The 18,247-nt window shown below is 47.8% G+C and overlaps 1 protein-coding gene across 2 annotated transcripts in view; it reads right to left on the bottom strand.

The window, feature by feature from the left end:
- Positions 1-18,247, bottom strand: part of CCDC57 (coiled-coil domain containing 57) — a 119,434-nt gene that overhangs the window by 91,326 nt on the left and 9,861 nt on the right. For both annotated transcript variants that reach the window (XM_069541881.1, XM_069541882.1), the window contains 2 exons: positions 17,783-18,189; positions 4,748-5,162 (listed from right to left, as the gene is read on the bottom strand). In XM_069541881.1, the coding sequence (XP_069397982.1) occupies positions 4,748-5,162; positions 17,783-17,912 (545 nt within the window). In that variant the 5' untranslated portion in view covers positions 17,913-18,189. The remainder of the gene's footprint in view (positions 1-4,747; positions 5,163-17,782; positions 18,190-18,247) is intronic.

Here is an 18,247-nt window from a genome sequence, read left to right as displayed (position 1 = left end):
GTCACACTGAATAGTCTCCAAACTACACATTTGCAGGGTCTCCTTTGCAAACGTGAGGTGACAGGTAATGCTGCTTCTTTGCAGGAGTGGCTTTGGCAGGACCCAGGGGACCCACATGCTATATCCGGACAGGTGACTGTCTGCAGAGGAGAACATGATGTGGGACCCAGGCTCTAAGGACAATCCCAGAAGTGCCCAGGATACAATCAAAAGTCACCGGTCATACCAGGACTTCCCTGGCAGTCCAGCGACTAGGACAGCTTCTGCTGTAGGGGGCGCAGGTTTTTGTTCTTTGTTTGGGGAATGAAGATCCCACATGCCGAGCAGTGTGGCCAAAAAAGAAAAGAGAAACACAAAAGTCACTGGTCATACCAACAACCAGGAACTCTCCACTTGAATGAGAACACACAATCCACAGATACTAACACCAAGATGACACAGCTGCTGATATGATCTAACAAAGATTTTAAAGCAGCCATCATAAAAATGCTCTGACAAGCAATTTCACACAGCCTTGGGACAAACAGAAAACAGAAACTCTCAGAAAAGAAAAAGAAAATATAACAAAGAATCAAATGGAAACGTGAGAACTAAGAAGTACAATAACCAAAACAAAGGACACTCTAGTTGGGCTCAAAGGCAGAATGAACACGTTACAGAAAAGAACCAGAGAATGACAAAAGTTACTTGACCTGATAACAGATAGAAATATGCTGAAATAAATGAGCGGAGCCTCAGAGCCCCGTGGGATGATAACAGAAGATGTAGCGTTCACATTGTCCTCACCGCAGTACCAAGATGGAAGGAAGAAGAGGGTGGAGCCAACAATGTACTTGAAGAAATAATGGTTGAAAATGTCCCAAAAGTGGTGAAAAAGAATGAGCAGAAGTTCTGGGGAGACACTTCACTAAACAATATAAAGCACGCCAAGACTGCAGCAGAGCATGCAGCTGAGGCCTGTCCTTTCTCATCGTGAGCAGAGCCCATGCGCCTGATGACAGCTTCAGGGTCTCAGTCGACCTGCCTCAAGTCGGCTCTTAGTTTCTGATTTAATATATATTTCACATCATTAAAACAATAAGTCCCCTACATACGAACCTTCTAGAGGCGAACTTTCCAAGATGAGAACAGGTGTTTGCAAGTCCAATCGCATAAGCCAGTTCCTGTGTCTGGCGTTCTCTGCCATGTGCGTGCATCCTCTACACGTGGCGTGCTTTCGGGTACTTTACGGTACTGTATAGACTACAGTAGTACGGTATCTTTATTTCAACCCCAGGATGTCCAGAAGCAAGCGTAAAAGCAGCAGTGATGATGTGGCTGGTACTATACTGTAAGATTAAAAATGTTTTCTGGGACTTCCCTGATGATCCAGTGGTTAAGAATCTGTCTTGCAATGCAGGAGAAGTGGGTTCAATCCCTGGTAAGGGAACTACGATCCCACGTGCCTCGAAGCATGTGTGCCCGTGTGTCACAACTATTAAGCCTGTGCTCTAGGCCTGAGAGCTGCAACTATACTGAAGCCCTCGGGTCTAAGATCTCATGCTCTTCAACAAGAGAAGCTACCAGCATGAGAAGCCTGAGCACCACAACTAGAGAATAGCCCCTGCTCACCATAACTAGAGAAAAGCCCTCACAGAAAAGAAGACCCAGCTCAGACAGAATTAAATAAATAAATATTTTTTAAAGAGATTGTGGCAATTTATGTCAGAGTGCTCTGCCTATGTTTCCTGTAGGAGCTTTATGGTGTCTGGCCTTACATTTAGGTCTCTAATTCATTTTCAGTTTATTTTTGTATATGGTGTTAGGGAGTGTTTTAATTTCATTCTTTTACATGTAGCTGGTCCAGTTTTCCCAGCACCGCTTATTGAAGAGGCTATCTTTTCTCCATTGTCTATGGACCAACAAACATATGAAAAGATGCTCAAAATCACTAATTATCAGAAAAATGCATATGAAAACTATAATGAGGTGTCACCTCACACTGGTCAGAATGGCCACCATCAAAAATCTTGACTCCTTTGTCATAGGTTGGGTGACCATAGGTGCATGAGTCTATCTCTGGCCTTTTGATCCTACTCCACAGATCTGTATTTCTGTTTTTGTGCTAGTACCATCGATTCTTCATTGCTGTAGCTTTGTAGTACAGTCTGAAGTCAGACAGCCTGATTCTGTCAGCTCTATTTCTCTTTCTCAAGACTGCTTTGACGATCCAGGGCCTTTTATGCTTCTATACAAATTGTCGTTTTATTTTGTTGCTGTTGCTATTCTAGTTATGTGAAAAACGCCATTGGTAATTTTACAGGGATTGCATTGAATCTGTAGATAGCTTTGGGTGGTATAGTCATTTTCACAATATTGACTCTTCCAGTCCAAAAACATGGTCTATCTCTCCATCTGTTTGTGTCATCTTTGAATTCTTTAATCAGTATCTTATAGTTTAATTTAGTACATACAGGTCTTTTGCCTCCTTAGGTAGGTTGATACCGAGATATTTTCTTCTTTTTGTTGCAACAGTAAATAGGATTATTTCCTTGATTTTTCTTTCTGATCTTTTGTTGTTAGTGTATAAGAATGCAAAAGGTTATAGAGTATTAATTTTGTATTCTGCAACTTTATTAAATTCATTGATTAGCTATTAGTAGTTTCCTGGTGGCATTTTTAGGATTTTCTATGTAGAGTATCGGGCTTCCCTCGTAGCTCAGTTGGTAAAGAATCTGCCTGCAGTACAGGAGACCCCGGTTCAATTCCTAGGTCGGGAAGATCCCCTGGAGAAGGAAATGGCAACCCACTCCAGTATTCTTGCCTGGAGAATCCCATGGACAGAAGAGCCTGGCAGGCTACATACAGTCCATGGGGTCGTGAGAGTCGGACACGACTTAGCGACTGAACTACTACTACTTCTGTCTAGAGTATCATGTCATCTGCAGACAATGACAGTTTTATTTCTTCTTTTCCAATTTGGATTCCTTTGATTTCTTTTTCTTCTCTGATTGCCATGGCCAGGACTTTCAAAACATTTTGAATAACAGTGGCAAGAGAAACCATAAACAAGATGAAAAGACTACCCTCAGAATGGGAGACAGTATTTGCAAACAAAGCAACTGACAAAATATTAATCTCCAAACTATACAAAATAGTTCATGCAGCTCAAAAATAAAAAACAAATGGCAGGAGACTTAAGTAAGACATTTCTCCAAAGACGACACACAAGTGACCAACAAACAGATGAAGAAAAGATGTTCAAAAGTCACTAATTATTAGAAAAACGCAAACCAAAACTACGAGGAGGTATCCCCTCACACTGGTCAGAAGGCCATCACCAAAAATCCACGACAATAAATGCTGGGGAGGGGATGAAGAAAAGGGAACCCTCCTGCACTGTTGGTGGAAATGTAAATTAATATAGCCACTATGGAGAATAGTATGGAGATTCCCTAAGAAACTAAAAATAGAACTACCATATGACCCAGCAATCTCACTACTGGGCATATACCCAGAGAAAAACATAATTCAAAAAGACACATGCACCCCAATGTTCATTGCAATACTATTTACAATAGTCAGGACACAGAAGCAACCTAAGTGTCCATCAACAGAGGAAGAGGCAGGGACTTCGCTGGTGGTCCAGTGATGAAGACTCTACGCTTCCAATGCAGGCGGTGGGGGTTCAACCCCTGACTGGGGAACTAAAATTCCACAATGCTGCATGGTGCAGCTAAAAAGTTAAAAAAAAAAAAAATTTTAAATGACAAAAAGCCAGCCAAGCAAAAAACGCCAGAGAAACAGATAAAGAAGTGGTACGTGTATACAGTATAATATTACTCAGCCATAAAAACGAACGACATTGGGTCATTTGTAGAGACATGGATGGACCTAGGGACTGTCACACAGAGTGAAATAAGTCAGAAACAGAAAGGCAAGTAACATATATTAAGATTATATGTGGAATCTAGAAAAATGGTAAAAACGATTTTATTTGCAAAGCTGAAATAGAGACACAGATGTAGAGAACAAACATATGAATACCAAGGGGGAAAGCGGAGGGAGCAGGGTGAATTGGGAGACTGGGATTGACTGTATATACTCTACTGACACTACGTATAAGATATCTAGTGAGAGCCTACTGTATAGCACGGGGAGCCCTACCAGAGCTCCGTGGTAACCTAAATGGGAAGGAAAAAAAATATATATATATATACACACACACACATATATTCACGCTGCTGTACAGTAGAAACTAACACTGTAAATCAAATACACTACAATAAACGTTTTTTAATGTTTTATTTTTTGTTTGTTTGTTTTATGTATTATTTGTGTGAAGGGTACTATAAACCAATCACAGTAGAGCAGTACTTCTACTACGCCCACCACAGATCCCCACCTAAGTGCTGCTGCCACTAAGGCAGGAGGATGCTCTGACGAGTTACCGGCTGTACCCGGACTAACTTTGCTGGACTTACAAACAGGCCCTCAGAACAGAATATCATTCATATGTAGAGGACTTACTGTAATTATAAGCTCAAATATGTTTTATTACACTAATTCAGATTTGTAACTCATGGAAAAAATTTCAAATAGTTAAACCAACCTCCACTAATTTCAGCTGCACTAGGACCCAGAAAAAAACATCCAGGTATGGCCTCGCCTGCCTTCCTGTGACAAAAACTGAGCAGGTGGGAGCCCGGCAGCCCTGTGGGTAAGGAGGCCCACAGAGGGCAGGGGCGTGGGGTCCGCTGGCCCTCACCTGTGGACTCGCTCCAGCTCCAGGCGGTGTTCCTGCAGCCTCTGCTGGTACTGCTGCTGCAGGTCCTCTAGCCGCCGGGCCTCGCTGGCCAGCGCCTGCTTCAGCTTGGCCACCTCGATCTTGAGCTCGCTCACCTCGGCCTGCCTGGCCTCCTCCAGCCCTCGGGCCTGGGCAAACGCGGCGTCGTAGTGCTCCAGCTCCCGGTCCCGCTCCTCCAGCACCTGCAGGTTGTAGATGAAGTCCTCCCGCAGGCGCCGCAGCTTCCCCTGAGCCTCCTCCAGCCGGCGCTGCGTGTCCTGCAGGGCTGCCTCCTGCATTTGGGAGCGCTGGGCCTGCAGCGCTCGCCACTCCTCCTCCTTGCGAGCCAGCAGGGCGTTCAGGTCCTGCTCCGAGGGTGGGGGCATCATGTCAGCAGCTGCAGCAAAGAGAAGGTGGGCACTGGGTTCACTGCTAGGAAACCTGTGCTCCACAACACCCACCTCAGACCCCCACCTTAGTGCCTGCTGCCACCAAGGCAGGAGGATGCTCTGACTAGTTACCAGCTATCTGGTCATACCCTGAATCCTGGAGAGCCAAAGGCAGCTCCCCTAGGGTCCAGCAGGGCAAGGGCACACAGACCCAGACTCCAAAGGCTCTTTCTACCCTCTCCTCACCCTGCAGGAGAGGGAACACACAGGAAGTGCAGGATCACAGAGGGAAGAGGAGAAGGAAAGACAGGGAGTGTTGCTTGCTCACTTACAAGAGCTGCTGCTGCTGCTAAGTCGCTTCAGTCGTGTCCGACTGAAGGGCAAAGAGGGGTCGCTTCAGCGACCCCATAGACGGCAGCCCACCAGGCTCCGCCGTCCCTAGGATTCTCCAGGCAAGAACACTGGAGTGGGTTGCCATTTCCAGTTTAATGAAGTGCTCTCTCTATTTTGTAAATAAAAACCCGAGGCTGCTCCAGCCAGCCCCATGTGGCTCCGGAGAGCCAGTGCCCCTTCCCACCCCTATGTTCTACTCCTGGAGCTGGAATGAAGCTCTGGAGATCCACCATCCAGGATCATGCTCCACTGCTCTTGGGTCCAATATATTGTGCACAGACATGTTTTTAAAAACACAATAAAGTGCTAGGAAAAAAAGGGGAAAAAATACATAATACACTACTCCAATTTTTTAATTGTTAGATTCAACAGCATAAAACCACCTTGTCAAATTTCCAAGTGTCTGGAGATCTGTTGCTTCCCATGTCCACTGAGGATGCCCACACATGGGGCAGGGCTGCTGAGAGTTGCTCCCCACCTGGGCACCTCCATGACTATCCTGGTCCCAGCACCAGTGGAGATGGGGTGGATTCTCATGTGCAAAATCGCTTGTGGGGGCGTGGAGTGGGAATGGAGTGGGAGTGATATCTCCCTGGTTGACTTATGCAGTGAGTCTGAGGCCATGGGTCATGCCCCACCAGCTACACAGCAGGCCCAGAGGGATGCAGGCTGGCCCAGGTGCCATGAGCATCTTCTGGGACAGAGGGTGGAAATGTGAGTGATGCCTGGCTCTGAGAGGGCTTTTCCAGAAAGTCCAGGTGGGGTCTGAGACAGGCATCTGGCCGTTAACTTCTGTGTATCATTGTCCTCAAAGCATCTGAAATGTCTGATTAATTTTAAGTGGGTCTTTTTTTAAGATGAAAAGACATACGGTCCCAGGCCATCTCAACCCACAAGGTCAATACACATTCACAGAATTCCTCCTGGACAGAGGGAGATTTCTAACAGGAACAGGATTTCAGGGGCCTGTGAAGACACCCTGCGGGTTGTGAAGGTTCCATGTAGCCCCTCCCGTGAGGGGTACCAGCAGCATCAATACTGGTCTCCCTTGGTCAAAGTAAAGCAAATATCCATAGGCAAACTCAGAAACAAGAACAAGAGAACCTGAGGGTCTTTTTGTTTGTTTGTTTGTTTACGCATTACATTGACAGTAAACACTCCCCGAACCAGAAAGAACACTACTTTTTTCAGACATGAAGTTCATTTCACTCCTGAAATTACTAACAAAAACCAACAACAGTTCTACCATAAACCCTTACTTTCCAAAACTCAGTGGAGGTAAGAAAGAAATGGACAAACTTTTCATGTTGTTCAAGGCTTTGATGGCATCAGGTTTCTTGTGATGGAATGTTCTGAGGGACCTCAACTCAGACCCCTGCAGAGCTGCTGCCCCCAGCACCGCAGAAACAGACAGTTCTGTGTCCTCAGATAGCCCAAGCCTTGCTTAGTAGATGAGTTGTGAACTCTTTGCCCTGTGAAAGGTGATCACTAATAGTATAACACATAAAACTCTAGAGGAAGACAACAAAAAAACAAAAAACAAGTCCATACATACCCCACCAAAAAATTATTGTAATAAAAATTATTACTATAACATGCTGGCAGCAATATTAAAAAAAAAAGTAAAGGAGAAATTGTCAGAATGGTCTGGGTTTTGATTTAGAGGCTCCCAAAATATTCCGTCAGGACTAAAGAAACAGTAAGGGTGTGTTTTCTGGAAGATGTGTGCTGTGTGCTGGGCTACTCCAGCGGACAGTGGGAAAATGAAACAAGCTTTCCAGACATTTGTTTCTCTGAGCTGAGCACAGCAGTGGTCAGAAAACAGAAAAATAAAATAAGAAAACACAACATGAAACACATTAGGACTGGGCAATAAAGGCCAGGTAATTATTGAGTACTAAGGGCGGCTTGTTAGAAGGCAAAGCACAAAGGAAGACAGGATCCATCATCGGATTTGCATCTTTCATATGGAAAAAGTAAGGCGGTCTCCCAGGTGAAGCCACTGGCATTTACTAGATCTAGACAAATTCCTTATGTAGTTCTTCCTATAAGGGCAACGAATGGTGCAGGGCACAGCCTGGCAAGCTTTGTTCCTTTTCGGGCCAGTCAGTAAATATTTGGGACTTTGTGGGTCACAGGGTCTCTATGGAAACGCCTTAACTCTGCATGAAAGCAGCCGAAGAAGACAGAAAATGGGCAGGTTGAGTCTGGCCCATGAGTTTGGCCCATGGCCTGCTGTGCTGACCCCCTGAACCCTACACAGGAGATGCTCTTATCAGCAACTGTGTGACAAATACTGTCATTTCTTAAGACTGGTCATTGCACCCCTAATCCTCAGGGGTCCGAGATGAGCTCAATTCGGACACAAATATCCATCCACAGCTCTTGCCTGGTGTCCACTGGGGATTTGGGCCAGGCTCACGGAGGGGGAGAGACACAAGCACTTCCAGCCCAGCCAGTCTCAGGGTTATTGCACCAGAGAGGAGGCACAGAGGGGAGTCCCCGCCACACCCCTCAGGGAGAGGGCACAGGCACAAGAGGCTGAGAGAGCGGGAGGAGAGCGCAGGGCCCTGTGATGCTGCGATAGAGTAACAGATGTAAACACTGGGCTTCATCCACGGTTCCTGGCATCAGGCTCCTAAAACCCTTATTTCCTAAATGACAGGAGCTAAACAGGTATCTTTAGTTATACTGAGTTTTTGTTCCTAGTTCCTAAAAAAAACTGGATGAAACGATGTCCCCCATTATTCATAAAAAACCTCTTTCAACCACACCTCAGTCAGTTAATGATGTGAGTTTGGAAAGCCCTTGGATAACCAATGAATGAGGGCTGGTTGCCAGCAGAACTAACCACAGTATTAGAGGGTTGAAACTTGCAGCTCCACCTCCCAACTTTCAGGGAACTGAGAGGAGCTGGAGGCGGAAATCAATTACAATGGCTAACGGAACAGTCCTTTGGCCACCTCATGAGAAGAGTTGACTCACTGGAAAAGACTCTGATGCTGGGAGGGATTGGGGGCAGGAGGAGAAGGGGACGCCAGAGGATGAGATGGCTGGATGGCATCACTGACTCAATGGGCGTGAGTCTGAGTGAACTCTGGGAGTTGGTGATGGACAAGGAGGCTTGGTGTCCTGTGATTCATGGGGTCACAGAGTCGGACACGACTGAGCGACTGAACTGAACTGAACTGAATAGCCTGAATAATCTGGTCAGGATTGTCAAAATCCTGCCAGATTGGCCTCCAACCCATGATTTGCATAGGACTGCCAAACAATCCGGAGAAGGGGATGGCACCCCACTCCAGTACTCTTGCCTGGAAAATCCCATGGATGGAGGAGCCTGGTGGGCTGCAGTCCATGGGGTCGCGCAAAGTTGGACATGACTGAGCAACTTCACTTTCACGCACTGGAGAAGGAAATGGCAAACCACCCCAGTGTTCTTGCCGGGAGAATTCCAGGGACGGGGGAGCCTGGTGGGCTGCCGTCTATGGGGTGGCACAGAGTTGGACATGATTGAAGCGACTTAGCAGCAGCAGTAGCAGCAGCCGCCAAACAATCTAGGCACAAGTGCATTTCTTTAAAGGAGGTTACTCAACCAAAAGACATCTTCCAAACCCAGATACCCAAAACCCAAAACCTGTCTGTTTGCTGCTAAACAAAACTAAGCACCATATCTCAGCAGCACCTTTCTGGGGAGATTCAGGGGCTAGTCCCTGGAAAAAAATAGACCGGGCAGCTGCTCAGACTTGTCCACAGTCTTTGAGGACAGGCAAGGGGCCAACTAGCCACAGGTAAAAAGTCCCTCTGGACTTAACCTCCTGGCTGGCAACTAGGTTCATTTTGCTCCCATACAACAAAACTCCCTTAGACAAAAAGGTTTGCAGTCTTTATTTGCAAGACAGTCAAGCGACCAGTGGATTTCAAATCCACCTCCCCAGAGGCAGCTTGGGGTATTTATGAGATCAGGAATAAAGAGGCAGGGGGGTCAGAGGTGTGGGGAGCGTGAGGAAAGGGGATTGAAAAATGGGACTTCCCTGGTGGTCCAGTGGCTAAGACTCTGCGCTCCCAATGCAGGGCGCCTGGGTTCAATCCCTGGTCAGGGAACTAGATTCTGCGAGCAATGACTAAGACTCAGTGCAGTCAAATAAGTCAATATTAAAAAGAAGAAGAAGATTGGTAATCAATCTTCACAGTCATCCTAGTTATTATTATCCACAGTATCCTAGTTACACACTAGGATACAGGCCTCTGCATGCTTTCGTAAGCTTATTTTAAATTCATTAACTCATGTGGCTGCATCAGGCCTTAGTTGCGACATGCAGGGTATTTTATTGCGAGGTGTAGGCTTCTCTCGAGTTGCGGTGCACGGGCTCCGGAGCGTGCGGGCTCAGTAATTTCAGGGACCAGGGGCCAGACCCTCAGGGAAGTCCTCCCCTGCACGTGTTGAGGGTGGGGTTTTCGACTCTCCAACGTCAAAAGGTCACCAAGCGGACATTCCTACTTGTCCTTTTGGAGGGTCAGCGATCCTATCCAGTCTTAACTGGCTCAGCTCAAACTAGATGCAGCTGACTCCAAGTCCCGGAAAACAACTCAGGCAAACATTGTTTAGGTTACATGTTGCTGGCAGGATATCCAAGTCTTAAAACCACCTTGATCAGTGATGGCAGGTGAACGGGCTTGACTAATTATTACGCGTGGTTTCAAAAGCACCCATAAAAATCCTTGAACTACCAGATTTGGAGAGCCTCTAGGCTGGTGAAGGTGTGGAGACATGGAGGACAGCATGCTGGGAGAGAGGGGGTGCGAGCTCCCAGCCCCTCCCGCTCACCTTGTCCTGTACAGCTCTTCCATCTGGCCGCTCAGAGTTGTGTCCACTTACAATAAACCAGTGATCTAGTACGTGAACACTTCCCAGAGTTCTGTGAGCTGCTCTGGGACATTACTGAACCTGAGGAGAGGGCTCCTGTCCTGATTCAGAGCAGCCGGGAGAAGCACAGACGACAACCTGGACTTGCCATGGGCATCCCACGGGGCAGACACTAATCCCCGGCAGTCAGTGTGGAAACTGAGTAAGATAATGCGTGTGCTGATGATGCGTGGCGGAGGAAGCACCCCCCCCCCCCCACCAATGAGGGGCCTCAGGGAGCAAGCAGGCCTTCTGACTGAAAGCAGGGAGGGAGGAGGAAGCAAGTGTCCTGACAGCGCTAGCCTAACCAGGAGCACGTGGTGGCCTCCCCCCAGGGCTCTGCAGCAGAGGAGAGCTGCACTGGGGTGACCTTGGACAGAGCTGCAGCCTCCACGCCCACTCCTGCTAGGCAGTCTCACCCTACACACAGGCACCTGATGGAGACCCCGGGGCCTGCTACCCTTGATTCTGTGTGCCCCTGCCCCCGTAGCCCTCAGCTTGTCAATGGCACTCCCCTCCAGAACTAGCCTGGACTTCCTGCTGTCTCTCACCCACCAGGCCGCCCTTCAGCCACCATCATCTCTCACCTGGAGCCTCGCTGACTCCAGACCCTGAACTGGCGCCTCTGCTACACACCTGCCCTTTTATGGCCACCAAAGGGATGGGTTGGGAAAAAAAAGCCTTCCCTTCCCAACACACCCACAAGGGCTTCCTGTTCCTCAGTCCACTTACAACACCTGGATCACCACCTTCAGGGCTGGGAGGTGCCTAATCTTTCTTGCCAGTCAGCTGCCCCTCTGCCTGGAAACTGGCATATAGGCTCCTTCCTGTCACTGAGACCAACTCAAGTGTTACTCCAGGAAATCCTCCCGAATAGAATCTTCAACCAAAACTGGTGCAAGGACGGAGCCCTATTCACATTCAAATTCTCTGCTTGGCACTTATCAGGAGACGGTGGTTTACTGCTTATGTGTCATTCTTTCCTACATGTTCCACATGGTATTCCATACTTGGAACTCCAGCACACAGGAGGCGCTCAAAAGTATGTACTAAATAACTAAATGGAAAAAAAAAACTATCCCAGGACAATCATAAACATGGGGCTCTGGGGCTAGAGCAGAGGAACTGAAGGAAGGCAGGTATCTCTGCTCCCCAGGGGCCTTCCAAACCCTTCCTCCTCCAAAGGCTCAGCTTCCTTAAAGTGCCCAAAGCCCTGTGCGCTCCACCACAGAGGACAGCCCTGCATCCACTGAGTTTGCCTGGCCCACCTCTGCCACCCCATCCATGGCTTCCCCCATTCCAAAATACCCTATCCCCCCATATTCTGATCGCCAGCCCTCACCCTTCAGCTCCAGTCACTCTAGATGGACAATTACTTGAGCTTTACAGGTGTTATTGGAGGTATCAATGAACTACAGGAAAAGCAACATTCACTTTAACAAGTTTTGAATTCAGTAAAAAAGCTGGAGTTATTGGCTTCAAGTTCAATCAGGTGCTAAGTATTTCCCCGAAGCAGATAGCTGAGAGGATTCCCCAAGTATGTCCTGCCGTATGTCCCCGGTACATTGTTCTGTTCCCCAATTCCTGGCACACTGAAGCAGAGAACAAATGCTTGCTTCTATTCCACGGATGTGTATCACTGTAGCCAGAGAAACATGATATTAAGTAATGTAAAATTCGCACAGACATAGCAAACTCTTAAATCCACTCATTTATTCATTTAACAAGTATTTATTCATCACTCACTACATGTCAGGAGCTGTTTCACCTGCTGGAGACATAGGGGCCAGGTCCCCACCCCAACGAGTTGTCATCCTTGCTGGGACAAGACAGAGGTGCACGGGAACAAAGGCAGGAGGAGGTAACTTCTGGGAGTGGCTGGAGGCCCCAGCCTCCAGCAGGAAATGGCAGGAAGTGGCTCTGCTTAGCCTTTACAAGGCTCACATCCTGCTCAGCTGTGGCCCCTGCCCTGGTGCAGGGGGCTCAGGACCACTGGGAAACCAGGGTTCGGGCAGGTCAGGTTGGCCACCAAGTTCAGGCAAAGTCCAGTGTGAGATACTAAGGCGACTCGGTGACCTCCAAAATTTCAGGTTCACCCACGCTAATTGGACATCTAATGGCTGGCCCTCCACAAACCACAACATATGCACAAACCCGACTGCCTATGGTGGGGCTGTGTGAGTGTGAGCTGGTGGGTGGCCTAGTGAGTTCTGGGTCTGGCACAGGACTCACCTGTCAGCAGAAATCATGCATTCACAGGCCACCGACATACCTCTGCACGATAACAGGTAAAGAATCAGTTTTTAAGCAAATATACAACTTCAAAGGATACTGATGCTACTGTTATCGTTGATGAAGTGCCCGTGAGTCATCACTATGGTTCTTTATGGAGACAGCAGGCCAAGGTCTGTGAGGTCAATAGGAATCCCTCTTCTGAGGACTCTCGTAGGCTTGCCTCTTAAATGCACCGATCGCACAGTCACCCATGGGAATTACGTTTCTAGTATAAAAATCTGATCACGTGATACTGTGCCCACAGCACATGGCCTTGTTGAAAAAAAAGTTCAACCTGTTTGGCACAGTATATGAAGACACCTAAGGGGCTTCTCTGGTGGCTCAGTGGTAAAGAATCCGCCTACCAATGCAAGAGACACGGGTACGATCCCTGATCCGGGAAGATCCCACATGCCTCACAGCAACTAAGCCTGTGTGCCACAACTATTGAGTCTGTGCTCTAGAGCCAGCGAGTCACACGTGGGCCGAACCCACGTGTCGCAACTGATGAAGCCAGCATGTCCTAGAGCCCATCCTCCACAAGAGTCTAAGCCACTGAAATGAGAAGCTCGCACACTGCAACCAGAGAGCAGCCCCGGCTCTCTGCAACCAGAGAAAAGCCCACAGAGAGTGAGAACCCAGCACTGCCAAAAACTAAACAAAATCCCCGGAAAAAAACGAGCTGCTACTGTGCGCGCTCCACTGCACCCCGACATGCCCGGCACTCGAGCTCCTTTCCTTCCCACTCCAACACAGACAGCCTGCCCTGCTTCCGTTATAAATCCTAAAAGCGCTGAGGCTGAGATGAATGGCTTTTATTAAACACCGGATTCAAAATCTGGACCCAGTCTGTCTGTCAGCCAGCAGGCATCCCCAGCAAACATCCAGTTTCCGGGAGGGACCAAACAAAACTGGGGAAACTGGTAGGTGGTAGGTGGGGAGCCTGCTGTCAACTCAGCTTGGCCCACGGCACTCACGGTCTTCAAAGAGAACCAGTGGGCTCAGTGCGACTATGCTAGGTTGTCTCATCACTCTGATGTTCTCATCTGTAAAATGCTGAGCTTTCTAAACTTCGTTTTTTGTTTTTTGTTTTTTTAATCTAAAGAAGAGTAATCTGTCAGTTCTAAAAGGCACTTGGAAACCCCTGGGTTTTAGGAAGAGGGAAATTACTCCTCATGAAAGCCTTGGTTTCCCAAACATGGAAAGTTTGCAGGCTACAGACAGACACAAGCAGCAGAAGCCCCATCTGGAAGAACACCTCAGTCCTGAGTGAGTTGGAATGCACGCCTGATGCAGCGACACTGCCAGGCTACACAGTAGACAGCAGACAGTGTGGAAGAGCTTGGGCACTCACTCACTCTCTTACCCAAAACCCAGCAGTGGGCTGCAGCGGTTGACCATCCTTGTCAGATCAAAGGGACCAGTGAGAAAAAGGCTCAGAAGTCGGCGTGTCCAGGCAGTGAGAGACTCAGAGGTGTCTCTTCACGGATAACAACAGGGAAAGGGCTGCGAGGAGGACCCATGGCCAAGCATCTCCTGACAGCCAGTATCATACTTAAAAAGAGTTTGGGGCAAAGGATGAGTCCTAAGGAATTATGAAAAGGAGCTCCATAGAAGAGAAAATGCTTTCCAAGCCAAGTGGGCTCTGCAGAGGGGCCTGCCCTGCCCTGCTCTGCCCTGGCAGGGCCCCACCTCTCTGGCATGCTGCCTGTTGGGACTGCGAGCCAGATGTATAGGGCAGGAGCCTGGAAGAATGATTCTGTCCTTGCCAATCTCAGCCCTTGCCAAGATGACCAAGTCATTAGAGCAACACACGTCCAAGTCAGAGAGGAACTCACAGGCTACCTGACTGCAGACATCACAATGGAACTGATCATACTTTTTGTTCATCTGACCAAAAACTTGGAGCAACTGTTTTAGAGTAAACATTGACAAGTACTTAACTGAAAATACATTGCATGACCTCAATTAAACCTAAGCAGTTACACAAAACGCCGTTTGTAAAGGCTCAAAGTCAGATACAGAATGTCGTCTTACTGGTGGCTCTGTAAATATATTTAATAAGCTCAATCTATGAAAAACGTTTGTGGGACTTGAAAGAAAGTCCAGAGGTGGCTCATCTCTGTATTCGGGACAAAGGATTCAAGGCTGGCACCCTCTGGAACCCCCGAGTGAACCAAGCTCAGTACAGGTGATTATTCAGGGGATCGAGAGGGTGAAAATTATGGGCCTGTGACTCCTGTCCTTCACTGACCGCCAAATAGTACCCACAACCATTTGTAAAACCTGAGAAGAGCAGCAGATGGATCTTAATTCCATCACTGGAACTTGCTGGGGATGAGGGATACTGCTCACGTGAGGAGAATATAGCGCTTTTTTAATCCGAATTTATAGCTGCCAAATTCCCATGCCTCCCCCACCCCACCCAAAAAAGCAAATAAATGATAGGTGATAAATTGAACAGTCAGTAGTTAAGAGCTGATAATCTGCTCATACTTTTAGAACCACATAAATGTTTCACATACCAAGACTTAAAATCAATAAGGACTTGGGAATTCCCTGGCAGTCCAGTAGTTAGGACTCTGTGCTTTCACCGAGGGCCCAGGTTCAATCCCTGGTTGGGGAACTAAGATCCCACAAACTGCACAGCATAGGAGGTCGGGGTAGGGGGTGGAATCAATAAGGACTCAAAGTGAAATATAACCAGAAACAAATGAACCTAACTTTATTACAAATTAATAACATAAATACACTAAGGCAACTTTGTAAAATAGATTTTGACTATATATTTAAAGAAAAAAACAATCACATGCAAATATCATACTCTACTTAAGTAGGTTTGTTTTTCACAGAAATATGGCTTGGCAATACTGAAACTATATGTGGTCTAGGACTGAGCAAAAACGTTAAGCATACTGAGGACAATAGGGCTCCCCTGTGGCTCACAGTAAAGAATCCGCCTGCCAGTGCAGGGGATGTGGGTTCGATCCCTGGGTGGAGACGATCCCCTGGAGAAGGAAATGGCAACCCACTCTAATATTCTTGCCTGGAGAATTCCATGGACAGGGCAGCCTGGTGGGTGATAGTCCTTGGGGTTGCAGAGAGCCAGACATGACTGGGGGACAAAGACCAGACCAGACTGAGGCAACAACGGGAGCCGGAGTTGGAGAGCAAAAAGGGAGGTATTAATAGAAGGAACCCTGTGGTGACGGATTGAAATTGGAGGTATAAACTCAGTTTTGAATACTTATACAGATAGATATATGGATATAGAAATAGATAGAGATGTATAGGGTGTACACAAATTTATGCTTCCTAGTGCTGCCCATTGAGAAAGCCAAAAAGTAATAACCCTCCAGTAGCAACGAGCACACCTCCAAAGATCTTGGTTTCTTAAAAAAAAAAAAAATCTTCTAAATTAAAAGGAACCAACACACCTCAGAGAAATTTCTGATTCCAGGTTAGGTCAAGGAAAGCACAAGATTGAGTCCAGAATATCCTATGGTACCAGAAAATAAGGAAGTGCTCAAAATGTTGGGGATAGGCTAAAAAGGACACGGAAGCCAACCTGAATGGGCCAAATCTGCACAACAGAGCAACAAAATAAATGACAGTAATGGATTTCTGTGTGTGCATGCTCAGTCTTGGGTGATTCTTTGCAACCCCATTACTGTAGCCAGCCAGGGTCCTCTGTCCATGGAATTTTCCAGGCAAGAATACTGGAGTGGGTTGCCACTTCCTGCTCCAGGGGATCTTCCTGACCCAGGGATTGAACCCCCATCTCTCTTGTCTCATGCACTGGCAGGCAGATTCTTTACCACTGAGTCACCTTGGAAGCCCTTAGTAATGGTCTATAACCTATGAAATAAAATTAAAATGTCCACGCCAAGATAAATAACTGAATAACTTAAAATATGGAAGGTTCTTCCTTACAGTAGAATTCCAACTTGAAAGTAAAAATAATGGAAATGAAAAAATCACTCTGTGGCAAAAGCAACACTTACAATTGTTTCAGAAAATGCTCACTTCTGGATGCTAAAATTAGTGATTTTAAACAATATATTTACACACTTTCAAAGTAACTCCCCACGGGAAAAATGGTAACTCGATGATGGAAACACCTTGTAGATATCCCCTAACACAAACGACCAAAGTTAGTATCAGCAGTAATGGAACAAATCGACATTATATGACTCCTGATAAGATGCAGAGAAAAACACAATTTCACAGGAAAGGTTTTTCTTACCAAAAATGCATAACTTAAAAGTAATCATAAGGGAACATCAGAAAAACCCAAACTGAGGGGCATTCTACAAAATAATTGACTCATAAAAGTCAAGGAATGACTGAGGAAGCACTTCCGATTAAAGAATAAGAAAGAAAACACGGACGGTCCTGGATTGGATCTTGTAAAAGAGAAAAGTCATCCGTGGGATAATTGCTGAGTCTGAATAAATCCTGTACATTAGATCATGGTTTTGTATGAGCTAAGTTTCCTCAGTTGGCTAAAAAGAACTATGGTAACATAAGAGATTAACATTTGGGGGCACCTTGGTAAAAGCACCGAGGCAATCTTTATACTTATTCTGCAACTCTTTTGTAAATCTCAATTTTTTTTCTTTAGTTACTCTGGACCAGGCTGCCTGGGTCTGAACCTGTCCTCACTGGCTGTGGAACCGGTAAACTCTCCCATCTCTGCGGCGCCCACGTCTTCAGGTTCCTGAAGGAGTCGAACAACAACGCAGAGCACTCAAAGCGTGGCGCCAACGAATGCCCTAGCCTTCCCACCTCGCATGCGACACCCGCGCTTCAGACAAGAGCCCGGCGGGCTCTGCGTACCGGGCTCCGCGGGCCCGGCACCGCTCTCGCGCCCACAGCCCTGCAGGGTGGCCTCAACGGAGTGCGCGGCGTCTGGCAGGACTTGGAGGTCTCGGGTTTTTCCAAGAAAAGAGACGACGCCCGTGAAAAGCGACCCAAAGGGCCACAGCTTCTCGCGTCGCCGGCCCCTGAGGCCCCTTGGCGCCCCGCCGCGTCGCCCCCGCGCCCGCGCCTCACCTGGAACGCTGGCCCCGAGCAGCCTCTTGTCCCTCCGCGTTGCCATGGTAACCTGAGTCTGTCGGCCGCCGTCCGGGCGCTCTTGGTACAGCGCTCGGGTTCCGCCGGCCGGAAACGGGAGCCCTGACATCTGGTTCCGGATTCTTCGCGCCCCGCCCGCGCGCAGGTACACCAGACGAGGAAGGTTTCGGACTATCGGATGGCAGGTGGCCGGGTTCCGCGATCCCGCCGGTCTCGGAGCCCGGAAGCTGTTGGCGGCTCTGACGGGTCGGGGTGGGGCTTACGGGGAGCTGTACCTGGGAGGGGAGGGGCCCAGGCTGCACGTGGGCGTGGAGCGGAGTAAAAGTCCGAGACAACCAGAACTGCGTCTTCACGCGTGGATCCTCCGGCAGTGAAACAGGCAGACACTGCGAGGGGGACCCAGAAGAGGCGGGCAAGCAGTGAGCTCTGCGTGTCCGGGATTAG

Source organism: Ovis canadensis, chromosome 11 (genome assembly GCF_042477335.2).
Source record: "Ovis canadensis isolate MfBH-ARS-UI-01 breed Bighorn chromosome 11, ARS-UI_OviCan_v2, whole genome shotgun sequence".
NCBI lineage: Eukaryota > Metazoa > Chordata > Mammalia > Artiodactyla > Bovidae > Ovis > Ovis canadensis.
This window is presented reverse-complemented; position numbering and strand designations above follow the sequence as displayed.